We start from the raw sequence: 25428 nt of genomic DNA, 5'->3' as shown, positions 1-25428 counted from the left end.
TGTCATTGGATTTTTTGCTGTATACAGGTAGTCATGGATTTGAGTTTGCTGATGCTCCCTATTAATATGGTGACATCTTGGCCACATTCAAGGTCCACCACTGAACGGTTTATGCAGGGCCAGGTTGTGTTACAGGAGCACTCCACCACATTTTCATTATCGCCAGTGTCCACAAAAATAACTGATGCAACCATAGAGTAACTCGTTGGAGAACGGTCAGCGACTAAAGATTGTAAACCAAACAAGATTAGCCGTTTTGTTTGATCATGGTGATAGAGAGATGACTTTTTAATGAGTCGGCATGAACAACTATAGGGCATTGCTCACATAATACAATTGTAAAATAAATCAGTGTGGGAAAAAAAAAGGCATTGTGGTTCCTGCAGTTATCTACATAATGTTAATTTCTGAATACTCCTTTGTTTATTTTCCAGCCAGTTGCTCATAGAGTTTAGGGACATAATTATCCCATTCTGCCTGATAGCAGGTTCCAGCCACAGGGACTCCCAGTCCGTATTTCTGACGGAATTCTTGGATCTTGAACTTGCCGCGGTTGTCTCCACAGCAGTTGGTGAGGACGGGCTCCGTACAGGAGAGGTTTCCTGACTGCTCATAGACCAGCCACACATACCTGTGGAGACCTGGGGGACACACACACAGAGAGACAGGAACAAAGATGTCACGTGGTCAATGAGGGAGGAAGTGCAAAGGCTATGTGAAGCAATGCACCACATGTCCAATAATACACTTGTGTAGACAATTTGTCACATTCAAGTTTCAGACATTCCTAGAGGAATAGAAGTCGCTCCAATCATTGGATAAGGTTACCAGTGCCTTTTGGAGGGCCAGACCCAACGTAGTCGGACATGACACATCCACTGGATACATTGTTTCCCTTCATGTTCACCACCAGAAAGTGATGCCACTCCCTTCAAAAAAATATATGGTTATCCAACATCCAAGAAAACATTTAAGAAATATGATTATCGATAACACAATCTGTTGGCTTCAGAAATCATCAGGGGGTGAAAAGGTCAAGCAACGCTTTGAATAATCGATCAGAGAGCCAATAAAAAGGGAGTTGCAGCCTAGAGCTGAGCGATATGGCCCGAAAAAATTATCTTGATATATTCACATTTATAGGTGATTCATATAATTTGTTCTCAAAATAAGCTTTTGTTGTACAATTAAAAAGGTCAAGCCTCCACGCCAAAAGACCCACTAATTTGATCAAAATAGTTAAATCTACTTTTTATCCCCAATAATCACTGATCTGGTTGTCAAGTCTATGAAAATGCAATTTACCAGAACAATGCATAATGCACATTCACTCTTAACGCCTGCTATAAGTCAGTCATTTATCAAAAATTAACCCAGGTCTCAAACAATGTCAAGCAAAAGCCCACATGCTAGTGAGTTGCCAGCCAACTTGGATCTATCTGCTAGTAACAAGGTAGAACAGTTGAAGCGTTATGAACACACCCTTCGATGTTTGAACAGCATGCTAGCTTGTCCATTTTTTCCCCCAGATGTTGATATTAAGTGACCTAACTAATTTCTCAGAATGAGAACGAGTTACCAAAACCCAGTGCTAGTCTAATGACAAATGGGCCCCCAATCCTTTTCTTTTAACTAGGCAAGTCAGTAAATTTGTCACAAATGACAAAATGCTGGACAACTTCCTAGGCTTTCTTTCTTTTAAAGAATAACAATACAATGTCAGTGTTCCTGTTTCTTGTGCAGTGATGGCACTTGTAGTGTGACTAAGCAGAAACCAGAGAGGGAGAAGAAGACAGAACGAGCACGACGATAAGTGAATAATGTTGTGTTGCTCAATGATCAAGGTTAATAATTGGTTAAAACTGTGCAAAAACTAAGCCCAACAAACTGATCCTTCTCATCTTCTTGGTGCTTTCAGTTCCTTCAACTCTTTTTTTCAGGACATTTGTGTAAAATTTAAGCAAATGTTGATATTAAGATACCAAATCCTTAGATAGTGTTTAATGCTTACTGCACATGTATACAACAGTCGTGATGTTTCAGTCGTCTGCTCTGCACATCATCTGAGGAGTTGAGACATAAAAAGGGTATCATGAGAAAGGTTAACTTCTCTATTATATGTGTTGGTGTCCATGTGACCCATTCTGTTGGACCAAACCTCAAACGCAAATAGCAAGTTGAAACCACTTGTCAGAGACAAAGAAGTGATCTCTCAGCTTTGTTGTTGTAAGTGTGTGTGTGAGTGAGAGAGAAAAATGGGAAGGTGCACACAGCACAGAAGAAGCGATTCTGGAGAAGCATGCATTTAGAATATTGTGCTAAAACTAATTTGATATATCGCCCAGCCCTACGGCAGCCCACCCAAATTTGGGGTCTTTCCTGCTGGGTGCGTCGGGGTCGGTCATGGCCAGGGTGTACAGCTTTGTGGAGTCACACCCCTCCCACTCTATAGAGGTGGGACGGCTCTGCACCTGTGAAGAAACAAACCAAGGGGAATGTAGTTGGTCTCAATACATTTCAAGCCCATCCCATTTTGGTAATAATTCACACAAGCAGTGGTCAATATAGTTGGTATCGCAACAAACACCCTACAAGCCAAAAATACTTTCACAAGTCAAGGATGGTATCACAATACAAGCATTCCACTACACTCGCATTAACATCTGGTAATCATGTGTATTTGACCAATAAAAATGGTTGCTATCACAAATACAAACCACAGTTGATATAGTTGGTATAACAAACAATAAGCAAAAAAATCAGTTTAATGTATTAAGGATATTCGAATGAACTGTGGATAATTATGTTAATTTGAGTTAGGCCAAAAATCCTGCACTAAGAGAGTGCTGATTAACATAGTCATTGCCCAACCCTCTTCTCTGCAGTGCAGACAGTCAGTGTATGGTCAGACCACCTCTTATGCAGTCTAAGCAAGACTGGAACATTATTGCACACTGACACGGTTTTGTGCATTGTGTCACATTTTTGCAAATAAACCTGGTCTTGCAAATTCTAGCAATCAATAACATTTTTTAAATGAGCTTATTTCATGTAATGTATCAACTACTATCTATTGAGCATAATCGTGAGCACGTGCTGTTAACCCTACAACTCTGAATTATATTCGAGACACTAGCTAGTTTGCAAGCTAACTCCACAGAACAATGAGATATTTTACCGGATGTATGAATGTGAAGCATCCGCTTGGCGTTTCCGCTCACTACCAAATATGTAGTGAGAGGAAGCACACTGGCCGGAGATGGAACGATATGGATTTGGGATGACATTCTGCACATTTTCGCACCAATTAAACATTTGTTCTCAATACAGTTCTCTGTTCCCAACTATAATATGTTGTGGACTAAGTTGCAGACTTTACCCTTTCCAAAAGTGTGTGTATATATCGCGTATAGGAGTGCAAAGGCGAATTCAGTTATTGCACAGGCGCACCTCAGATAGGCGGCGCAGATACAGGCTAGAACGCGCCAATAGGATCGCATTAGCTCGTGTTTGGCTCAGCCCACTATGACTCGTTTGGTCCCATTGGAAACGACAGGCGTGGTCTATCTTAGTTTAGTTATTTAAAAAAATATTCGCTAAATCGTTAGTTATTATGTCAAAGATGAACGCCAATGCAACGGCGAGTAACTCATTCGAACAGTGTACACCACAGTGTTGGAGAAAGGTCAGCGACTAAAGAACATAAACCAAACACGATTAGCTGTTTTGTTTGACTGATCATAGGGATAGAGAGTACTTTTTAATGGAGTCGCCATGAACAAATCTAGGGCATTGCTCACAGAACACAATTGTAAAATAAACGAGTGTGGCACAAAAAGGGCGTTGCAGTTATCACAGCTACACAATGTTCATTTCTGAATACTCATTTACTTTGTTCATTTGCTTGTTTTGCCCACTTTGGTCCCATTGGAAAAGACAGGCATGGTCTATCTTGGTTTAGTTCTAAAATAAATACTCGTTCGTCTTTGACAGTACCTGTGTTGGCGTGAGCACTTTGCCCAACTCGTCGATTTCAAGAGAGCCATACTTGACATGGAGGGTCTGTGCAGGCTTCTCATCCACCTCTGTTAGGGCAAGATTCCCTGTCCACTGGCTTAAATCTACCGGCATTTTGACTGATTCCGGAGAGCTGCAAACAGGAGCTGCTTTGACTTATTCTGCACAAAAACACAAGGGGGCAGGCACAGGCAGGGCCCGGAGTCCTGACTATGCATTGCGTTTAGGCCAATCACAGTACGTCTAGCTCTGCAGTTAGCACTTGTGATTGGCCTAAGGTTCTGTCAATCCCTCACTTTACTGCCCAATGACGCGAATTTATCTTTCTAGAATGTTCTTTTCATGACCAAGGTCCACTCCTACTCGAATTGTCACGTTTTGCTGATAAAGCTACATTGTGTCTTTAAGATCTAGAAACATATATATAAATTACCTACATTTCAGACACTTGTGTGTTAGTTTTCCCTGAGTTAGATTTCACTCTAGAAAAAGAGATAATAGGCTGTCTGTCACCTTCTCAGTGAACTTGGGTAACCCGTCTCGTTGATCAGCGCGGTGACAGCGGTATTAACTGTCAATAAACTAGAAATCCCCTGCTGCACCTTTAAGAAGGTAAGTGTTGGGTGTGGTTTGAAGTTTCCGGATAAACGCCCGCGAGTAAACAGCCAGGTAGCCAAATGGCTGAAAAATTATAGCATGTGGCAGTTCCATGGAGAAGAAAAATATTGAATTATTGTGGCTCATAATTCCTATATCAGTTACTCTAACCAGTTATGTAAACTAGGTGTAGAGGTGTGTTGTGTCACCGCATGCACAACAGGTAGTCAGACAGAGGTTGGCAACCAAAGCATTTGTCTAACTATAAATCAGAGTATATATGCTATACAGTAGGAGGGATAATTATGAATGGCTTCGCAGTTGCAATTTTTCTTCAGGTCATGCATCAGACCGGTGAGTGTCCACTTGTGACATGTTTATGAAACATAATCCATTGTTTTTAGCCTATACAGTAAAATTAGTTATATTAGGTCTGACGTTTTGATCTATATAGGCCTACTGTTCACTTTTATAAGCAATTTGTTGAATCGCAATTTGTTGAATTGAATAATCTTGTCTTAAATTATCGTGCTCATTGTTTTTATGAAAGTTGCAGCAAATGGGCGCTCGGATGAAACTACTGTAGCTGGAACACTGGGAGAGAATATTATACTTCCGTGTTGGAACACTGCGACCAATGTGACCCCCTCATTCACGCGATGGATGACGAATGGCCAGTTTACCATTGAACGCAATCATTCCATTATAATTCCAATATTCCCAAGTGAAGGGCACCTGACCATACTGTACAATCAAAGCTTGTACATCAACAGAATTAATCTATCAGATGAGGGGACCTATCTCTGTGATTCTTTACCCCATAACAACAAAACTCAAACAAGTCTCACATTGCAAATAGTCAGTAAGTATCTGTGTTCTATCATAACAATGTGTGTTGATGTCCTTCATATAATGACTTGCAGATACTGTACTGGTATCTTGGTCAATTGCCCTGGCAGTTGCCCTAGAAATTATTTTGAACAATTATTGCCTTGAAACTGGTTATTCTGGATTATTTGGTGCTGGGGCTGGTTTCATAGCACATGCTGTAGTAGCCTGTGTGTTTTGTAGGCATTTGAACAATCATGATCAGAGGGGTACTGCAGTGTTACCTTGACCATTATGTAGTATATGATGGATGGATGGAATGGGACTGAATAATTTTTTACAAATGTTCTGTATGTTATGGAATCAGTCCACATTGCTCAATAATGAAAGATGGGTGCCTTGGGTTGTAACAAGGCTTGATTGTTGTATACTGTGAGGACTGTTTTCAAGTGGAAAATGTCTGCCTTCTTTGGCAACACTATAGTAAAGTATATCATGTTTACTTCTTGCAGGTGGTCCTGACAATAGCATCATAGACATCCAGCCAGCCACGCCTCTTTCCAACGGAACCCTCTTTGTTGTCAGGGGTTCCACGGTGTCATTCAACTGTTCCAGCTTGTCCTACCCCTCCCAGAGCCTGTCCTGGGGGTTTCAGGGTGTGGCGTCCAGTAATGACTCTCTGGCGGTGGGCAGTGGGTCGTGGCTGGACTTCAGGATAGAGGATGTTCAGCCCACAGCTCAGGGGAACTACAGCTGCAGAGCCCAGAACTCAATCTCCCAGAAGGCTGCTGGCTCTAGCACAGAGCTGCTTGTATACTGTAGGTGACTGACTATAAGGGAAACAGACTTAATGGTCTCTGATAGTGGTTGATTAGTGACAATTTGAATATCGGTATATATCCTAAGCTCCTAATAGATACCTATCAGATACAGTGGCCAGTGGTGCTTGTTCAAATGACTTGTCTATCTTATTGTTGTGTAATAACCCAAATACCTCATCAATTCTATACTGTAAAGAGCATCCATCTTTCTCCTTTAGATTCCCCAGAGAGGCACCCAGAGTGTCTGTGGAACGCAGGGAAGGATCCGTCCCATGTCCAATTCAGCTGTAGCTGGTTTGGAGGCTACCCCTCTCCCACGTTATTCTGGGGGGAGAAGCATCAGACGTCAGGGAGCCATGGGAAGCAGGTGTTTGTTTTGTGGGGGTTAAAACATTACTTAATTGGATACATGCTTTTAAAATATATATAAAACATTTTTGCGTGTGTGTGTGTGTTATCCTCAATTATTTCCTTTGTGGTTCTTTTAGGTGGCTGGACAACTGATGGAGTCGGAGGAGACAGATAATCTGGTGGTGAATCTGAACAGGTCATTGTTGTTCGATGGGCAGATGCTGAAGTGTAATGGGCATCACCCTACGATAAGTCCAGGAGAGGATAAGTTCTGCTCCTTCACCCTGAGTAAGTGAGAGACTACCGCAAAAGTAGTGAATGGAACACTTCCCTATATAGTGCACTACTTCTGAACATGACCCATAGGTAAATAAGTGTACTATATAGGCAATAGGGTGCCATTTGGGATGCACACCCAGCCAACATCTGATATGCCTTTTGTTTGCATTCAGCTTTATGGTTTCTATATTGCAACTGTACATAGATGCCCCGAAACGTGTCAATATCAGTTCTGCATTAAATTGTACAACTGACTAGGTATCCCCCTCTCCTTTCTGTTGTACAACTGACTAGGTATCCCCCTTTCTTTTGTACAACTGACTAGGTATCCCCCTTTCTGTTGTACAACTGACTAGGTATCCCCCTTTCTGTTGTACAACTGACTAGGTATCCCCCTTTCTGTTGTACAACTGACTAGGTATCCCCCTTTCTGTTGTACAACTGACTAGGTATCCCCTTTCAGTTCAGGGTGCTTTATTGGGACACCCTACCATTGGCCAATTTACTTGATACGATGATGTTGGGTAATTACTAAAAGAGACATCTCGTCTGTCTCTTATTTACTTTCAGCTTTTAACCAACTGAATGGTTTCCACAACTGTACAAAGCTCATAGAATATTAGTAATGTGTGAAACACCCAGTGGCTGTGGCACACCTGGTCTGATTCCAAAAGAAACCTGCAAAGGAGGGAGCTGTCTTTGTGATTCCAGAAAGGCGAGATATTTTGAAGTAATTTATCAGCGTTTCTGAGCACCAGGCAAGATGACTCAAACAATGAGGAAGAACAAAAATAATGTGTTACCTACACCTCTTACCAAGCTATACTTTTCCCATGTCACACCCAACGCAGTTTGTGTGATTGTGTGCATACCTGTATAGAAGGATATCTAGCTAGATGTGTATCTATCACTAACCCAGTCTAAACCCCAGTCTCCCTCCTCGTCCCCTAGAGTCCCCCTATCCTGAAGGGGAACCACTAGTCACAGCGGTAGAAGGAACCAACGTGACATTAACGTGTACAGAGTCCAACTCCCTGCCTCCAGCCCTCACCAGCTGGCAGAGGACAGCCCAGCAGGAGGACGTAATCTCCAGCCCTAAGTACGTCCTGTCAGAGCAGGGCCCCACCTTCACCCTCACTATAGTCAACATCACCAAGCAGGACGAGGGCTTCTACTTCTGCAGGAGCGAGAACCCACTGATGGTCCGCGAGTTGGAGATCTATTTAACAGTTAAAGGTTAGTTCAGAGAGGTGTGTGTTTACAGATTGGATATCTCTGCAGACTCCATCTGGTCCTTGTGATAATCTATGTTGATGATCTTACAGGTGCAGAAAGGTAGCAAGGCAACACCTTCCCTGGAATGTCGCTAAACCTGTTGCCTCTCCCTGTTAGCTTCTAACAAGACTCTTTAGAGTATTGTACATTCATTTCTCTTTAGTGACTTAACTTTTTTTTGACTTAATCATGTCTAATGTTGTTTTGTTTCCACAGCCACCTCTCAATACAGTGGAGCAATCATAGGGATATTCCTAGCTATTTTGATAGTAGGATCTGGGATTGTTATTGCTAAAACAATATACTCCAACCGTGACCGAATATGCCTGGGTAAGATCTTTTTCCCATGCATTATAATGTCCCTTTTGTTGATGGGGCTTAAACTTTGTAACTGCCCGTGCCATATCAGATTATCTGTGTTTGTTATTTTCAGGGGTGCAATTTTCACTGGGGACATAACTAAAAATAATAGTTATGTCCCCCCCCTAAAACCAAAGTTGTACCCCTGGTTATTTTTGTATAATTTCATGAAAGGGAATGGATAATAGGACCCCCATCACCTAAGATAATATAAGATATACTTTGACGATAACTGACTTGTGAAGTTACCGAATTGCTAAAAGATATATGCAAATACTAACTACCTACTTTGAAATCTAAATATATGTTTTTTTTTATTACAGGTAATGGATTTGAGCAAATGGGGGAGAGAGGAGATGTGTTGAGCCTGGTAGAGGCAGATGAAGAGGAGGTGTTTCATGAAGCTATACCCAGACTTCCACCTCTGCCTCTGACCAACGGACACAATACTACACTTGTAGAGATACACACAATACCACCCAGTAAGGAATGATTTTCTGCTTCCAAGTTGTAGAGGGAGGGGAAGGGGGGGGGGGGTTGTTTTCAAAATGTGTATTTTATATTAAATGTGACACTATTAATAATGTTGCAATGTTGTATTTGCACATGTATCCGTAATACACAGTGGATAGAACTGTAACTGGGCGGCAGGTAGCCTAGCGGTTAAGAGCGCTGGGTTCGAATCCCAGAGCCAACTAGATGAAAAATCTGTCTGTGCCCTTGAGCAAGGAACTTAACCCTAATTGCTCGTAAAAGTCGCTCTGGATTAGAATCTGCTAAATTACTCAAATATAACGGTTCTGTTGCTGTTTTGTATTGATCTTATACTGTAGATGCAACTATAACCCAAATCTGTAACCAATCTCTTTTTTAGTTGACCACGAAGATGCAGAAATTCTTGAACATCCATTACAGCTAGAAGATAGAGATATCGATGAACTTGTCACGTTTTAGGTGTTGTAAGACTTAAAGAAAACGATTTTGTTGTGTGTGTAATGATTGGTGGTTGGTTTGTACAGTATGTAGATACAGTATATAGGTTTGCTTTTTACCACCCATTTAACCTTTGTTTTGTTTTAGCTTCAGGCTTATTGGGTGATATTTAACATGGTTATTTCAATTAATGGTTGCCATTAGCCTCATTTAAATTACATATTTGACAATAATGTAACATTTTGTATTTCTCAAACACCAAATTAAACCTGTTTTTAAAAAATAAAAATAAAAAAGGCAGGGATGTAGTTCTCTCTCTTGTTTTTATATACAATTTACAAGTTTGAACGCGTAGGTTTATCAGGGCCTAGTTTTAACAAATGGATTTCGATAGGATTAAATCCATAGAAATAGAACGGAAGAATCGGTAGGCAGGTTCCGTTGACCCAGGTTTATTAGACAAGCAATGTTAAAAAAAAAAAAAATGTTCTAGATTGACAACTTTTGTATTCGTTCGACGGGATTATTTTTTTTATCAAACTTTAACACGACAAATGATGGAAGCTGTATTTTTTTCGAATAAATGATGATTGGCGATTCATATTTTGAAGATACGTGACGTCATCACGTAACTATAAAGCTATACTCCACATTTTTTTACGTGTATTTATATTTAACCTTTATTTAACTAGGAAAGTCAGTTACGAACAAATTCTTATTTGCATTGAGGACCTACCCTGGCCAAATCATTTGGGCCAATTGTGCGCCGCCCTATGGGACTACCTATCACGGCCGGATGTAATACAGCCTGGATGTAACTAAATGTTTACTGTTTGCAAAATCTTTTTTTCTATAAAACATTTTCTTTACAGGAACAAGATTGTCCCGACTTTAAAGAACGCCTTGCTTTTCTGGTTGGCTGGCAAGTTTCACTATCCGATTACTTCAGATGTACATGAGCGCAGACCGTGGCGATGCGTTGGCACTCGTCCCAGAAATATATGATTCAGTTATTATTGCGTTGTGGCTTTCGCGGGCAACATGAAACAGATAGGTGGGAGGACATACAGGCTGTCGCCAATTTATTAATGCGTAATTTACCTAAGTGGGTAATGGAAACACTTCAGCCACTACAATTTGTATTCCACACTAGGTTTTTGTGAAAACATGTTTGGGGTGTGAGTGACGTCACTACGGTTTGGTTGACACAAGAAGCTTTCACGCACCCTAGCAGGCAATTGTCGCATTTATTTTCTATGCGAACATTCTAAACGTCGACAACAACAAAAATCACTGGATAAGTAATGGCAACATAGCAAGTGATTTGAATGGGGACAGTTGTTCTATTCATTATATTTTACTATATTACTATGCATTTAATCCTATCCGATAGCCGAAATCCAGATAGATCATTATTTAAAACTTGTTCACTGTAGATCAAACAAATCAGGGACAAATCAATTGTACGTAATAGAAAACAAGAGTACATGTGCTACGGTAGCCAATCAGGAAATCTGTACTGTACAGGAAATAGATAAATTATTCTCCTTTTACTAAAAAACACGCAATAAAACAACAACAATTAGGATATTTTACATCATTTAGCGATCTAAAGACATGATGGGCGCTCTGTTTTCCTCTTATTGACTGGAAGGCATTGTTAGATAACCAGGAAGTCAGTTAAGAACAAATTCGTATTTACAATGACGGGCTACCAGAAGGCAAAAGGCCTCCTCCGGGGACGGGGGCTGAGATTACAAATATAGGACAAAACACACATCACGACAAGAGAGACACCACAACACTACATAAAGATAGACCTAAAACAACAACATAGCATGACATGAACACACAGCATGGTAGATATTGGAGCTGAGATCCGCCCACCCTCAATCCCAGTTCGCCTGATCTATGAGACACGGGGTAGTGTGGGTGGTCGCCAGTGGTGTAAAGTATTTCTGTAAAAGTACTACTTAAGTCGTTTTTGGGGGTATCTGTACTTTACTTGACTATTTATATTTTTGACAACTTTTACTTCTACATTCCTAATGAAAATAATGTACTTTTTTATTCCATACATTTTCCCTGACACCCCAAAATACTCGTAACATTTGGAATGCTTTGCAGGACAGTTCACACACTTATCAAGAGAATATCCCCTGGTCATCCCTACTGCCTCTGATCTGGCACTCACTAAACACACATGCTTCGTTTGTAAATTATGTTTGAGTGTGTCCCTGGCTAACCGTGAATTAAAAACAAGAAAATCCTGCCGACTGGTTTGCTTAATATGAGGAATTTGAAATTATTTATACTTTTACTTTTGATGCTTAAGTATATCTTAGCAATTACATTTACATACATACAGAAATGTACACATACTTTTAGACTTAAGTAGTATTTTACTGGGTGACTTTTACTTGAGTCATTTTCTATTAGGGTATCTTTACTTTTACTCAAGTATGACAATTGAGTACCTTTTCCACCACTGGTGGTCGCCTGGCTGCTTCAGTATGGTATGCATGTATGGACTTTAAAGACAGGACTGTAAATATTCCTTCCTTTCGTTCTTCCATTCTCCATTGCTTCCTCTCCTCTTTCCTGATTTGAAAGTATTGATGATGTTCATCAGCACCTCTGGAGATTATTATTATTTTTTTTGTTTGTTTACTGTCAATAATGCTTAATTGTCTGTATAGAGTCAACAAGGTTGCTATTCCACCGGAGAGCAACAGACAGGACAAGAGCCTGAACTGTGATCAGACAGTGTGGGGTCTCACGTTTGGACCCCGTCCATCAAAAACACCAACCCCTGGTGATTAAAGCAGCCTCCAATGAGAGAGAATCATCCAGACTGCTTCTGGCCACTGGACAATGGAGTCATCAAGATATGGGATGTTGCAACTGGTCGGACATCTTGCTGTGTTTGTTATGGAGTTGAGGCTAATGTTTCATTTGATGATAGCACTTTTCATTGAACCCCTATTTTGAATAGATTATCATATAATTGTATAAAGATCGATAACTAAATATGAATGAATGTTCCTTCAAGCTGTGTTTATTTCACTCCTAACTGAAGCTCACCTTGGTATCTTCCTCTGGAGATAACACCTTAATGATATTGCATTTAACCCAGAAGGTCAGACATTTTTATATCTAAAAAATATATATTAATCCAAAGAGCTTTTCTCCGTCTCTTTTTTTCAATTGTCTATCTAAATTCATGGATATTTTTTATTGCACATGGAAATAATCTTGAACTGCTCTATACTTACCTGCTTCTCCACCTTCCATAAGTCAAAAATAGCCACATCGTCACTGGCTACAAGGACTGGATCAGCCACTGACTGACCTCACTGGCTACAAGGACTGGATCAGCCACTGACCTCACTGGCTACAAGGACTGGATCAGACACTGACCTCACTGGCTACAAGGACTGGATCAGACACTGACCTCACTGTCTACAAGGACTGGATCAGCCACTGTCCTCACTGGCTACAAGGACTGGATCAGACACTGTCCTCACTGGCTACAAGGACTGGATCAGCCACTGTCCTCACTGGCTACAAGGACTGGATCAGACACTGTCCTTACTGGCCACAAGGACTGGATCAGACACTGTCCTCACTAGCCACAAGGACTGGATCAGCCACTGACCTCATTGTCCCCACTGTCCTCACTGTCCTCACTGTCCACAAGGACTGGATCAGCCACTGTCCACAAGGACTGGATCAGACACTGTCCTCACTGGCCACAAGGACTGGGTCAGACACTGTCCTCACTGGCCACTTGGACTGGGTCAGACACTGTCCTCACTGGCCACAAGGACTGGGTCAGGCACTGTCCTCACTGGCCACAAGGACTGGGTCAGACACTGTCGTGTTTCATTAGACTGCAGCATGGTGGCATCCTGGTTTAACAAAGTTAGACCCCCATGACTCAACATGCCAGAATGCTCCAGAATGTATATGAGTTTGGGAATAATGATAGAATACTTATTGGCGTCCATTTTAAATTAATTTTTAGTTGTTTGGAAGTATTGACTAATGATAGCAGTCAAGGGAGGAGAGCATATTTATTTATTTTAACCTTTATTTAACCAGGCTAGTCAGTTAAGAACAAATTCTTATTTACAATGACGGCCTACACCGGACGACGCTGGGCGGATTGTGCACCGCCCTATGGGACTCCCAATCATGGCCGGATGTGAGGCAGCCTGGATTATTGGCATCCATTTGAAATGTAGGAGTTATTTGGAAGTATTGAATAACTAATGATAGCAGTCAAGGGAGGAAAGCTTATTATTTGCCTCCATTTGGAAAGCATAACAAAATCGCGGGAATATTGTATGACAGAAGTGACAGAACTTTCTAGGGCCCTGAGGTGATGCATCTTTCATTCTGATCTTCTCTGAAGTTATGGTTGAATAGGTGAAGGCAAGGGTTCTACTATGTCTGATCAGCTATTTGTTCAAAGACATTTCTCAGGATGTCAAAATGCTAATGGATGCAAATAGTTAAGTGACTCAAACATGCAACTGAACTCTTAAAAGTCTTGAATCCTAACATTATTCAGGTTAATTTACATCAATGTAATACAATTACTATCAAGAACAACCAATCTACATTTTTGTGCTAGAGGTATATTGTATGATAACTATTATAGTGTGTATTTTGTTATTTAAATGTGTACATTTACTGAGAGTAAATCTAAAGCTTGCATTGTGTACAGTAAATTAGTCTACTGAAACATTATTCATTGACTTTTGTACACAGCATACAATAAGACACTAGATTACATAAGAAACCATTTTATTTGACAATCAATATCAAAATGTAAATAAAGACAGGAATATTGAGCAGACAAGCACAAGTATGTTTTTATGAAGTTAGTCTCGAGTGAAATGTATTTTTTTTTGTGTGAACAAAAGGGTATCAAAGCCTTTAAGTCAGTTGGCACTAACTCAACGAACAATGGTCTTGACCAGCAATGTAGAAATTGCATCAGGTGTGTTAGTGCTGGGCTGGAATAGAAGCCTGCACACCCTGTAGCTCTCCAGGACCATGGTAGGTGACCTATGTGTACTAGACGTTTGTGACTGAGGACTACTGGTCTAGGCGGCCTCATTGACCACGATGTCTCTCACTGCCTGGAAAGCCGCCACCATCGAACTCAATTGGATCTTCTCACTAGTTCCAGAGGCCAGCCGGTACCTAGAAAAATATTAGTAATCTTCATTTACATTTAAATCATTCAGCATATGCTGTTATCCTGAGGGATTTACAATGAGTAAGGTATACAATTTGATGGGTATACAACCAACATACTGAAGATATGAGCACTTACTCAATGTCTGCCAACTTGATAAGCAAGCCCATCCGAATGGCAGGAGGGAAGTCCACTGTAAGAAATCAAGAAACACGGATGGTTATCATACAGCACAGAAGTGTAAAAATCTCTCAAAACATGCACCATAAAATGAACTGGTGTAACGCCGTGACTTTGATCTTAGCGCGGAGTCGACCCCCACCCACGAACTCATCCACATCTTCTGACCAGGAAGGACCCTTATCCTTACAATCTGCATCTACACAGGACTGAGGCATCGACCAATCTCCACAAGTCACAGGAGGAGACACCTCTCCATGGGGGAGGAGACACCTCTCCATGGGGGAGAAAAACCCCCATTGTTCTTCAATGGCTTCACCTCACACCAGGAAATCACCCAGCTAAGAAGCAAGCCTTCTTCCTCATCTTCCTCCTTTTCAAAACGAGATTACAGACTACCGTCAAATGGCTGCAGTTTGAATGTCAAAGGAATTAGCATCTGTGGAGGCTGCCCCAAATGGTTCCCAATCAATGGAAGGCCATTCACGTTCACACAACAAAGAGATGTGTCAGAGACTAGGCCCTGGGACCGGACTGCTACAGTGAAGACACTCAAATTTACAAAAAAACTTAAAATGCTCTTTTACCGAAGGATACAGAGTGTCGAGGAGTATCTCTGATATCCAGTGGTCCCAATTTGATTGTTTAATTATGCTACAGTATGGCTTTCACTTTGCTTTGTGACATCAATGTCAGATTATTAACATGTCAATGTTAGTATCTACAGAACCACAAGGAAATGACGAACACTGAAACAGGTTTTGTGACTGCACAAAAAAAGTACAGGCAGTTATGGACATAATTCTTTATTAACAGAACCTAACTCAGCCACACCTTCTTTCACACTTGGACTCAAGTGGGCGTGACTGAGCTAAAGCTTGGCCAATCAGACTACAACACAACAAGCTGCTTGCATTACTGTCTTCGAATTAATTGGCAGGCAATCATTATTCTACGTATTGATAAATTAACTGCAATTTGTATTGCTAATAGATCATTAGATTTGATGAAGTACCACAGACAAGCAATTCCTTCCAACTCCTTTTAAATCTAGGCCCCTGCACGCTCCTTTTACATCTAGGCCCCTGCATGCTCCTTTTAAATCTAGGCCCCTGCACGCTCCTTTTACATCTAGGCCCCTGCATGCTCCTTTTAAATCCAGGCCCCTGCATGCTCCTTTTACATCTAGGCCCCTGCACGCTCCTTTTACATCTAGGCCCCTGCACGCTCCTTTTAAATCTAGGCCCCTGCACGCTCCTTTTAAATCTAGGCCCCTGCATGCTCCTTTTAAATCTAGGCCCCTGCATGCTCCTTTTACATCTAGGCCCCTGCATGCTCCTTTTACATCTAGGCCCCTGCATGCTCCTTTTAAATCCAGGCCCCTGCATGCTCCTTTTACATCCAGGCCCCTGCATGCTCCTTTTACATCTAGGCCCCTGCATGCTCCTTTTACATCTAGGCCCCTGCATGCTCCTTTTACATCTAGGCCCCTGCATGCTCCTTTTAAATCCAGGCCCCTGCATGCTCCTTTTAAATCCAGGCCCCTGCATGCTCCTTTTACATCTAGGCCCCTGCATGCTCCTTTTAAATCCAGGCCCCTGCATGCTCCTTTTAAATCCAGGCCCCTGCATGCTCCTTTTAAATCCAGGCCCCTGCATGCTCCTTTTAAATCCAGGCCCCTGCATGCTCCTTTTAAATCCAGGCCCCTGCATGCTCCTTTTAAATCCAGGCCCCTGCATGCTCCTTTTACATCTAGGCCCCTGCATGCTCCTTTTAAATCTAGGCCCCTGCATGCTCCTTTTACATCTAGGCCCCTGCATGCTCCTTTTACATCTAGGCCCCTGCATGCTCCTTTTACATCTAGGCCCCTGCATGCTCCTTTTACATCTAGGCCCCTGCATGCTCCTTTTACATCTAGGCCCCTGCATGCTCCTTTTACATCTAGGCCCCTGCATGCTCCTTTTACATCTAGGCCCCTGCATGCTCCTTTTACATCTAGGCCCCTGCATGCTCCTTTTACATCTAGGCCCCTGCATGCTCCTTTTACATCTAGGCCCCTGCATGCTCCTTTTAAATCTAGGCCCCTGCATGCTCCTTTTAAATCTAGGCCCCTGCATACTCCTTTTGCCAAGTTTTGCATCCGTGCTTCTCTAGCATTACCTTCAGGTAGCTGAATGCGTTGCTAAAAATCACTATCCAATTTCTGTACTTTATTCTGTATCATTTTACTGTTATATAAGGAGTGACATCTCTAACATACGGTACAGAAGTGTACCAAATCCCTCAAAAAATATATCATTGCATCATAAAAGGTATCAGTGCTATAATTCACAGGCCCTCTATGGTAACACCTGATGAATCTGCCAAGACAGCTTAGTGAAACACATAACTTCAGAAATAAGAAAACAGGCCTTCACTGTCAGGCTAAAACGTTGCAGTAGTGATGCGTGCCACACTTAACACTGGCAAGCCATTCATTCTACAATGAGAACACTGGCAGCCATGGCAACCGCGAGGGGTCTCCCGGGAAACCAGAGGAAGAAAACATCACTATGCAGTTCGCTCTCCTAGCAGCTCGCCTCTCATATAATGTGCTGTATGAAGTATGTTTAGAATAGATCTATCAACTATAGATAGATAACAGTAAGCTAGGCCCTGCCCGGCCAGACAATATTTTTTTTAAAGTCCATAATCTAGTATATAATTCACACATTAAAAAGACCCAGACAATTAACACATTAAAAAAATACAACTTCAGACTTTGGGGATACAGTGATTGTACCTGTGATGCATTCAATGGAAATACCCATCCCATACAGTATGGACATCTCTAGAACCACAGCAGTGTACAGGTTTACTGCCTCCAGTCCAGCCCTTACCTCTGTGGATCAGTAGGTGGACCTCAGTCAGGATGTCATGCAGGGCTAGGCCTTTCAGCGTCTTCAGCTGGAGAATCTCTGTGGATCAGAAGCTAAGGAACATCTCTCAATATCAAGGATGGGATTTGACCTTCAGTATAATTCCAGGAATTCATGATATTCTGACATGATCCTCTATATATCCATACATACCCAGAAACATACAGTATCATCACCTAGCCAACTTTCAGATGTCATTTTGTCCTGATCCCATACAGGGGTGAGATTCTTCCTGATTAAACCAGGAATTTGTGTTTTTCTGACACAATCCTCTATTCATAGGCTACATCACTGAAATTAACTTTCTATACCGACCTAATAACATCCCTGCAAAATACACCACCCCAAGGCATTCAGAGCCACTTCCTAGAAGAGGTAGAAACACCAAGGCATTCAGAGCCACTTCCTAGAAGAGGTAGAAACACCAAGGCATTCAGAGCCACTTCCTAGAACAGGTAGAAACACCAAGGCATTCAGAGCCACTTCCTAAAAGAGGTAGAAACACCAAGGCATTCAGAGCCACTTCCTAGAAGAGGTAGAAACACCAAGGCATTGGCGATATTGTTATTTGAAAGAGCTGTTTTGGCAATACATAAACCATTGTGGGGCAGGGGAACGAGCCATTTGGTTGTTGAAAAGAGTAGGCTAAACATAAACCATTGTGGGGGGGGGGGGGGGACGACGAGCCATTTGGTTGTTAAAAAGAGTAGGCTAAACATAAACCATTGTGGGGGGGGGGGGGGGGGACGAGCCATTTGGTTGTTGAAAAGAGTAGGCTAAACATAAACCATTGTGGGGGGGGGAAGAGCCATTTGGTTGTTGAAAAGAGTAGGCTAAACATAAACCATTGTGGGGGGGGGGGGGGGGGGGGGGGGGGGCCATTTGGTTGTTGAAAAGAGTAGGCTAAACATAAACCATTGTGGGGGGGGAAGAGCCATTTGGTTGTTGAAAAGAGTAGGCTAAACATAAACCATTGTGGGGGGGGGGCGAGCCATTTGGTTGTTGAAAAGAGTAGGCTAAACATAAACCATTGTGGGGGGGGAAGAGCCATTTGGTTGTTGAAAAGAGTAGGCTAAACATAACTTGTGGTAATAGATATCGTTGAAATACATATGGTTGTGGGAGAGGATAAAGGATACGGTTGTAAGCGGAAGTGAAGTCCTTGTTTAGCGACCAGTCCAGGATGTTGGCGATATCGGATCGTAGTGGGTGACCAGTGCAGGTGTACACATTATCCTCGGTGACCTTCCCATACGCCATGCTGGTGCTCTGAGAAATACATGGGAAAGGAATCAGTCAGTCATTAGAAATAACAAAAAGAAATCGACCATAAGGAGTGTACTCAGAATCTGGGCACCGATATGGAAAATCCATATCAGTTTGCAGTTTTTTTAAACAATATACACTGAAACAAAATATAAAACGCAACATGTAACATGTTGGTCCCATGTTTCATGATCTGAAATAAAAGAACCCAGAAATTGTCCATCCGCACAAAAAGCTTATTTCCCTCAAATGTCGTGCACAAATGAGTTAACATCCCTGTTAATGAGCATTTCTCCTTTGCCAAGATATCCATCAACCGGACAGCTGTGGCATTTCAAGAAGTTAATTAAACAGCATGATCCTTACACAGGTGCACCTTGTGCGTATCAACTATGTGAAGGAGATGTGTTGAACTGCATGAAGCAAATGGTGGTCACACCAGATACTGACTGGTTTTGTGATCCTCGCCCCTACAGATGCATATCTGTATTCCCAGTCATGTGAAATACATATATTAGGGCCTAATTAACTTATTTCAATTGACTGATTACCTTATATGAACTGTAACTCAGTCAAATCTTTGAAATGGTTACATGTTGCTTTATATATATGTGTTCAGTATAGATGCAGTTTTTTTTTAATCAATAACATTGCAGCTGTGTTCATCTTCTGTTAACTTCCAAGTCTTTGTGAAATTCAGACAACTGCTTGTTGACTGCCCATTGGGCCTGGTGTGAATGTTCAGGGGGTCTGAACCTACCTAACCAGTTGAATACAATCAACCATTATTCAGCAGGCCAATAAGTATGCTAAATTGTGAGCCTGTGAGGTCAGTTTTTTGGCTACAGGAACAGTCATGTAATATATAGGGTACCAAACTATATCAAATACATTTTTATTTGTCACATGTGCTGAATTACAGCAGGTACCTGTTGTATCTGTCACCTTACAGTGAAATGCTTACTTACAAGCCCTTAACCAACAATACAGTTTAAAAAAAAATATATATTTTTACGTAAAAAAAAAAAAAAGAGAGAGAAAAAAAGTAACAAATAATTAAAGAGCAGTATCGAATTATCGATTTTGGTGCCCACCACTAGCCAATACATTTAGACCAGCAATAAAAACTCAACACTGTGATGCAATTAATCACATTTAGCTACACACTGGTAGCACTCTTTCCGTACCTGCAGTATGTTGAGGGATCTTCTCATGTCTCCCGATGACAGGGTCACAATAGCTTTCATTCCATCTGGAGTTACATCAATGCTGCAGGGACAAGAGCAGACATGCGTCTCTGATTAAAAGGCCCCACTCACCTCCCCCGGCCCCACTCACCTCCCCTGACCCATTAACTCCTGAGCCCACTCACCTCTCCTGCTGGATAACAAACTCCAGCCTCGGTATCATCTGGTCCTGAGACAGGGGTCCGAAGCGGAACCTGGTGCAGCGAGACTGCAGGGCTGGGATGATCTTAGACAGGTAGTTACAAATCAAACAGAACCTGGTGTTTTCTGTGTACTTCTCAATGACTGTAGGAGAGGAAGCGAGAGGTAGAGGGGAAAGAGAGAGGTAGAGGGGGAAGAGAGAGGTAGCAATAGGAGTAGAAACCAGCAGGGAGAAATGGATGTCAATGATTTGACGTTCAGTGGGCATCTGCTCATTAAAATGTTGTAATGTAGAATATAAAATGTGAACTGTTAAATCAATGGCATCTATTACAAGCAATTGTAGCACATTAATATTCTAAATAATCGGGCTAATATGCGGTACCGCTCCCAAATGCATTTAACATTTGCTTGTGGTCTCATGTCCCCATGTTACAGTAAGCAGATATTTTCATCAGTGAGAATTACTGGTTAGCTCGCAGGCAGCTCATTTGGCCAGTTGGTACACAGCAGGTGAACAACTCAAAACAGATGGTTACCTCGACGCAATGCATTCTGGGCATCCCGGGTCATGGCATCAGCCTCATCCAGTATCACCAACTTGAAACCCTTCCTGGAAGACAAAGAAAAATAAATAAACACACATTTTGTCAATTGCAGTCAGGGTTATCTAAGGACACGGGTACTTGCAATCCTTTGTGTTTCCTAGTCCTCGCTGAAAAGACTTGGAAACTGATTGCAATATGGTAGACAACTACTGGTAGATAAGAGACCTACTTCTCTACAAATACAGACCTGTCAGTGACGGCAAGGAAACAAAACCGTTTGAAGTATTATTCATTATTGTCATACTTGAATATGGTCCTGGTGCTGGCAAAACTCAGGATGGGTCCTCGTACAACATCGATACCTCTGTCGTCTGACGCATTAAGCTGCAAATAAAAATGTATGCATTATTGATGCACCGAAAACAGTTATGTATGCCGCACACTAACATTGAATGTTAAGAATCAATATTGCTCACTGGAAAACATGACAACCCTGAAGTGCAGTGTTATGAGCACAGCATTTGTCTTTGATAATTCTACATATCAGGGCTGAGTTATTACGTACCTCCAGGACCATGGCGTTGAACTCCTTCTCCTTGTAGAGCTGCTTGGCAGAGGCGAGAACAGTAGATGTTTTCCCTGTGCCTGGGGGTCCATAGAACAAGAGATGTGGCAGCCTGTCCTCACTGATAAATTTCTGGACTGAAAAGAGAAAAGGATTGGGTCCAACAAATATGTTGTTACATATGCACTCATGCAACAAAAAAACACAACTGTAGTTCATTTGAGAATGAAAACATTATTTTGAATAAATTCACTTGACTATATATTTGAAATGAATTGTTGTTGGAATGAATAAAGGTCAGGTTTTCTACAGCAGAAGTTCCATCCCTGTTGTTTCAAAGACTGAAAAAAACATACTTACTGGTGCTTAATATGTCCTTGTGAGAAATCAAGTCATCTAGGGTCTGTGGCCTGTATTTCTCAACCCTAAAATAAAGATATAAAATGTCAGACAGCATCGCGCATGCGTGGCTACATTGTAAGCAGGGAAGAGGTGGTGTGCACGAACAAACAAGGCAACTAAAATACAAATCACAACACTTTGCTACACCGTATAGGCAGGGGAAACATATTAACACAATGATTGGGGTTTTGTCGAGCTAATTAGGCCTGCTAACGTAGCTAGCTATCTAGTTAATTAGTTAGCATGCTTGCTGGCAAGAAATAAGCTAGTTAGTTAGCTAGCATCTGACACCGGCTAGCTAGTGAGCTCAAATTACCACGGCAAATTTCTTGACTGCAACGGTATCTTGCCAATCGATGCCATTTGAATCGATTCAATTTGTTCTCCAATTTTCACCAATATATTATCCAAATGGCGCGCTTTACTTCAACAAAACGTGCATTACATTACGATACACAGTTTACGGCAGGTTTGCAACCAATCGCATCCGTTGTTTTACTGTGGGCGGAGTCAAATTACTCTTTATAATATTTCGCGGCATGCTGCCATTTCCTTTTCCGTCGACGTTCCTCTCCAAGTAGCAGCTCTTCTTGTTCAGTCCGCAAAAGACAAAGAAACATGTCCGACGAAGGAAAACTTTTCGTCGGTGGCCTGAGCTTCGACACCACAGAGCAATCTCTTGCAGAAGCGTTCTCAAAGTATGGAAATATCTCTAAATGTGATGTCATCATGGACAGAGAAACAGGAAGGCCTCGTGGGTTCGGCTTCGTAAAGTACGACAATCCCGAGGATGCGAAGGACGCTATGGATGCAATGAACGGCCAGTCTCTCGACGGCAGAACCATCCGTGTGAACGAGGCAGGCCAGGGAGGTGGTGGAGGTCGTGGAGGTGGCGGTGGATACAGAGGTTCCCGAGGTGGTGGTGGATACGGCGGTGGAGGTGGATATGGTGGAGGCGAGAGGAGTTACGGTGGTGGCGGAGGAGGCCGCAGCTATGGCGGAGAAGACCGAGGATACGGAGGTGGTGGTGGTGGTGGATACAGGAGCGGTGGAGGCCGAGGCGGGTACTCCTCTGGTGGCGGATACAGGGACAATCAATAGGTTGGGCCCAGGAAGGCTACGGAGACCGTTCTAGGCCGGGGATCCTACAGAGACTGCTAGCTACAACAGTTAACGTTATGCTGCACACGAGTAAAACTCCGATTCAAGATCATCCCTTGGCTGGCTGTATTTAAAAGATGCGCTCCTCAAGAAATGTCCACGTGTTGTTGTTGACCGGATGACTTTTGTAGTCCTATTCTGTGTTTAATTAGCTAAGTTAGCTTGCTAGCTAGCTCGAGCGTCTTTCAATTTAGCCACGTGTGTCAGCCATTCATTTCCAAACCATGTGAAAAGTTCATGTTCTCTTGCCCAGTAACATTCCACCTTTGTACTTTCTGTTTGTATCCTCAACATTATTTTTTGTGTCAATTTTGGCTTTATGGAACCTATTAAACGATTTCTTTGGAAAAACAAGTTCTCCTCATGTTATTAGTGAACTAATTTTATCAATCCATAAAATGACTCGTGTTTGTGGTTGAATTTATTCTGCCAAGGGCCTTAACGCGGCAATCCGCAGTTACAACCACAGGGCCACCCCCTCTACAAAACTGCAGGGTGGGTCTGGGTCGATATAACCACGCAAATAGGACTGACCATTATATCGGAGTTGTTTTTAACGATGTGCAAGTAGGTTTTTGGGCTCATGAGGCATAACATTTATATTCAAAAGTCGACGGGTGCATATCATTTTATGAATCCAAAAATGGATGTCGCAACTGCAGATTGCCCCGTAAGACTACGGTGTGTCGAAAGTCTTCATACAATTCTTTCGGTAGAACCAAATTCGCCCACAAACACGAATATAATAGTATTTATATAGCTAGCTATCTTAAATGACCGCGTTTTCGCGAATTTAAGTATCTGATTGTACGGGACTGGATACGGAAGTAAAGCGGAAGCGGGCGTCGCTTTCGCACAACTGAAAAGTGGTTTCCACTAGAGCGCACAGCCACAAAGTTAAAATACGCTTTATCGTAAAGGTTCATGAGAAATTGTAGCTTTTTGGTCTGAATTTAGGTATAAGGCTATTAGTGTGGTTGAAGTAATGCTAGGGTTTAAAACATTTGAAGATACATTGTAGAAATAGGCAGGATTTATGACTTTGTGTCTGTGGTAACTAGTGACGACCGCGTAATATCAAGAGGGTATATTTTGTCATTTTTCAGTTACAAAATAACGAATGTCGAAGGCAGATACCAAGTCAGTCGTTTGCTTGTCATTTCTAAATATATATATACCTTAATGCCAGAATAAAGGCTTCTAATTAAGAAATCCCCGTGTTCAAAATCAACGTTTATCGGTGGTATACGCAGTTTTGCAGATGTTATCGCAGGTGCACCGAAATGCTTGTTTCGAGCTCCTACAGTGCAGCAATATCAAGCAATACAATAATACACATAATCAAAAAGTTTAAAAAAAGAAAACTTAAGACATCAAAACGAGCAATACCAGTCTGGAATAGAAATAAGTATATGAATGTGAACGGTGTGTATGGACAGTATGTGAATAGAAATGGTGTGTACAGCAGTAGTTATATAGGATGAGCCTTGACTAGAATATGGTATGTACATATGAAGTGGGTAAAACAGTATGTCAACATTATTAAAGTGACCCTTGTTCAATGACTATTTCCATGGTTGTCGAGTGGCACAGTGGTCTAAGTCACTGCATCCCAGTGCTTTAGGTGTCACCACAGACACCCTGGTTTGATTCCAGGCTGTATCACAACCGGCTGTGATTGGGAGTCCCATAGGGCGGCGCATAATTTGGCCCAGTGTCATCCGGGGTAGGTCGTCATTGTAAATAATAATTTGTCTAGTTAAATAAAGGTAAAAAACGTATGGCAGCAGGGTAGAGTACCAGGTGGTAGCCGGCTAGTGACAGCGTCTAAAGTTCAGGACAGGGTACTGGGCAGAGGCCGGCTAGTGACAGTGTCTAAAGTTCAGGACAGGGTACTGGGCAGAGGCCGGCTAGTGACAGTGTCTAAAGTTCAGGACAGGGTACTGGGCAGAGGCCGGCTAGTGACAGTGTCTAAAGTTCAGGACAGGGTACTGGGCAGAGGCCGGCTAAGAGTTCGAGATTTCCTGACTGGAAAAGAAACCCCACGGTTGATCTTTTGACATTTTTTGTTTAGTTGTTGTCCATCCTTTTTTTCCTGACAAATAAGTAATCTCTACTGCCATTTGGATTGTACAGAGAGGTAGGTAATCAGAATACTATTTTGGCAAAACCTGACTCTTGGGAAATACATGCGAATGTAGCTTCTAATAGCACTTTCCTATAAAACATGCTCTTCTTATCAAAAAGTCTGAGTGACATTTATCTGAATGTTGTTTTTAATATAAAAAATAAAAACCTAAATCAAGTGTTAGAACATGTCAGATATGGTG

At 41.9% G+C, this 25428-nt stretch overlaps 4 protein-coding genes across 6 annotated transcripts; 2 read left to right on the top strand and 2 right to left on the bottom strand.

Annotated features, from left to right (window-relative positions):
* Nucleotides 1–254: 254 nt before the first annotated feature.
* Nucleotides 255–4572, bottom strand: pebp1 (phosphatidylethanolamine binding protein 1). Of its 2 annotated transcripts, NM_001160679.1 has the most exon segments (5): nucleotides 263–641; nucleotides 829–929; nucleotides 2362–2471; nucleotides 3997–4150; nucleotides 4531–4572. In NM_001160679.1, coding segments are annotated over 4 exon segments (564 nt in total). In that variant the 5' UTR covers nucleotides 4132–4150; nucleotides 4531–4572; the 3' UTR covers nucleotides 263–423.
* LOC110536384 (V-set and immunoglobulin domain-containing protein 10) lies at nucleotides 4358–13060 on the top strand. 2 transcript variants are annotated; one of them, XM_021622145.2, is made up of 9 exons: nucleotides 4358–4629; nucleotides 5165–5476; nucleotides 5955–6260; nucleotides 6482–6630; nucleotides 6752–6902; nucleotides 7845–8129; nucleotides 8385–8498; nucleotides 8852–9010; nucleotides 9403–13060. In XM_021622145.2, the coding sequence occupies exons 2-9, from the start codon at nucleotides 5278–5280 to the stop codon at nucleotides 9480–9482; spliced, it is 1443 nt and encodes a 480-aa protein (XP_021477820.2). In that variant the 5' UTR covers nucleotides 4358–4629; nucleotides 5165–5277; the 3' UTR covers nucleotides 9483–13060. The 2 variants fall into 2 exon arrangements, with proteins under 2 accessions (XP_021477820.2, XP_021477818.2); XM_021622143.2 differs by lacking the exon at nucleotides 4358–4629 and adding an exon at nucleotides 4646–4968.
* Nucleotides 13061–14256: 1196 nt separating this feature from the next.
* Nucleotides 14257–22417, bottom strand: rfc5 (replication factor C (activator 1) 5). The gene is made up of 11 exons (XM_036936328.1): nucleotides 22254–22417; nucleotides 21896–21960; nucleotides 21536–21672; nucleotides 21275–21354; nucleotides 20962–21035; nucleotides 20407–20566; nucleotides 20222–20303; nucleotides 18908–19037; nucleotides 17730–17807; nucleotides 14809–14863; nucleotides 14257–14675 (listed from the first exon to the last, which is right to left on the bottom strand). Exons 1-11 carry the CDS (start codon nucleotides 22298–22300, stop codon nucleotides 14576–14578), a joined length of 1008 nt encoding a protein of 335 aa, XP_036792223.1. The 5' UTR covers nucleotides 22301–22417; the 3' UTR covers nucleotides 14257–14575.
* A 51-nt stretch (nucleotides 22418–22468) lies between these two features.
* Nucleotides 22469–23452, top strand: LOC110536383 (glycine-rich RNA-binding protein GRP1A). The gene has a single exon (XM_021622142.2). The coding sequence runs from the start codon at nucleotides 22556–22558 to the stop codon at nucleotides 23036–23038; it is 483 nt and encodes a 160-aa protein (XP_021477817.1). The 5' UTR covers nucleotides 22469–22555; the 3' UTR covers nucleotides 23039–23452.
* The last annotated feature ends 1976 nt before the right edge of the window (nucleotides 23453–25428 follow it).

The sequence above is a fragment of the Oncorhynchus mykiss genome, chromosome 11 (genome assembly GCF_013265735.2).
Source record: "Oncorhynchus mykiss isolate Arlee chromosome 11, USDA_OmykA_1.1, whole genome shotgun sequence".
Lineage (NCBI taxonomy): Eukaryota > Metazoa > Chordata > Actinopteri > Salmoniformes > Salmonidae > Oncorhynchus > Oncorhynchus mykiss.
Note: the sequence above shows the minus strand (reverse complement) of the source record. Positions and strands in the feature narration are given on the sequence as shown.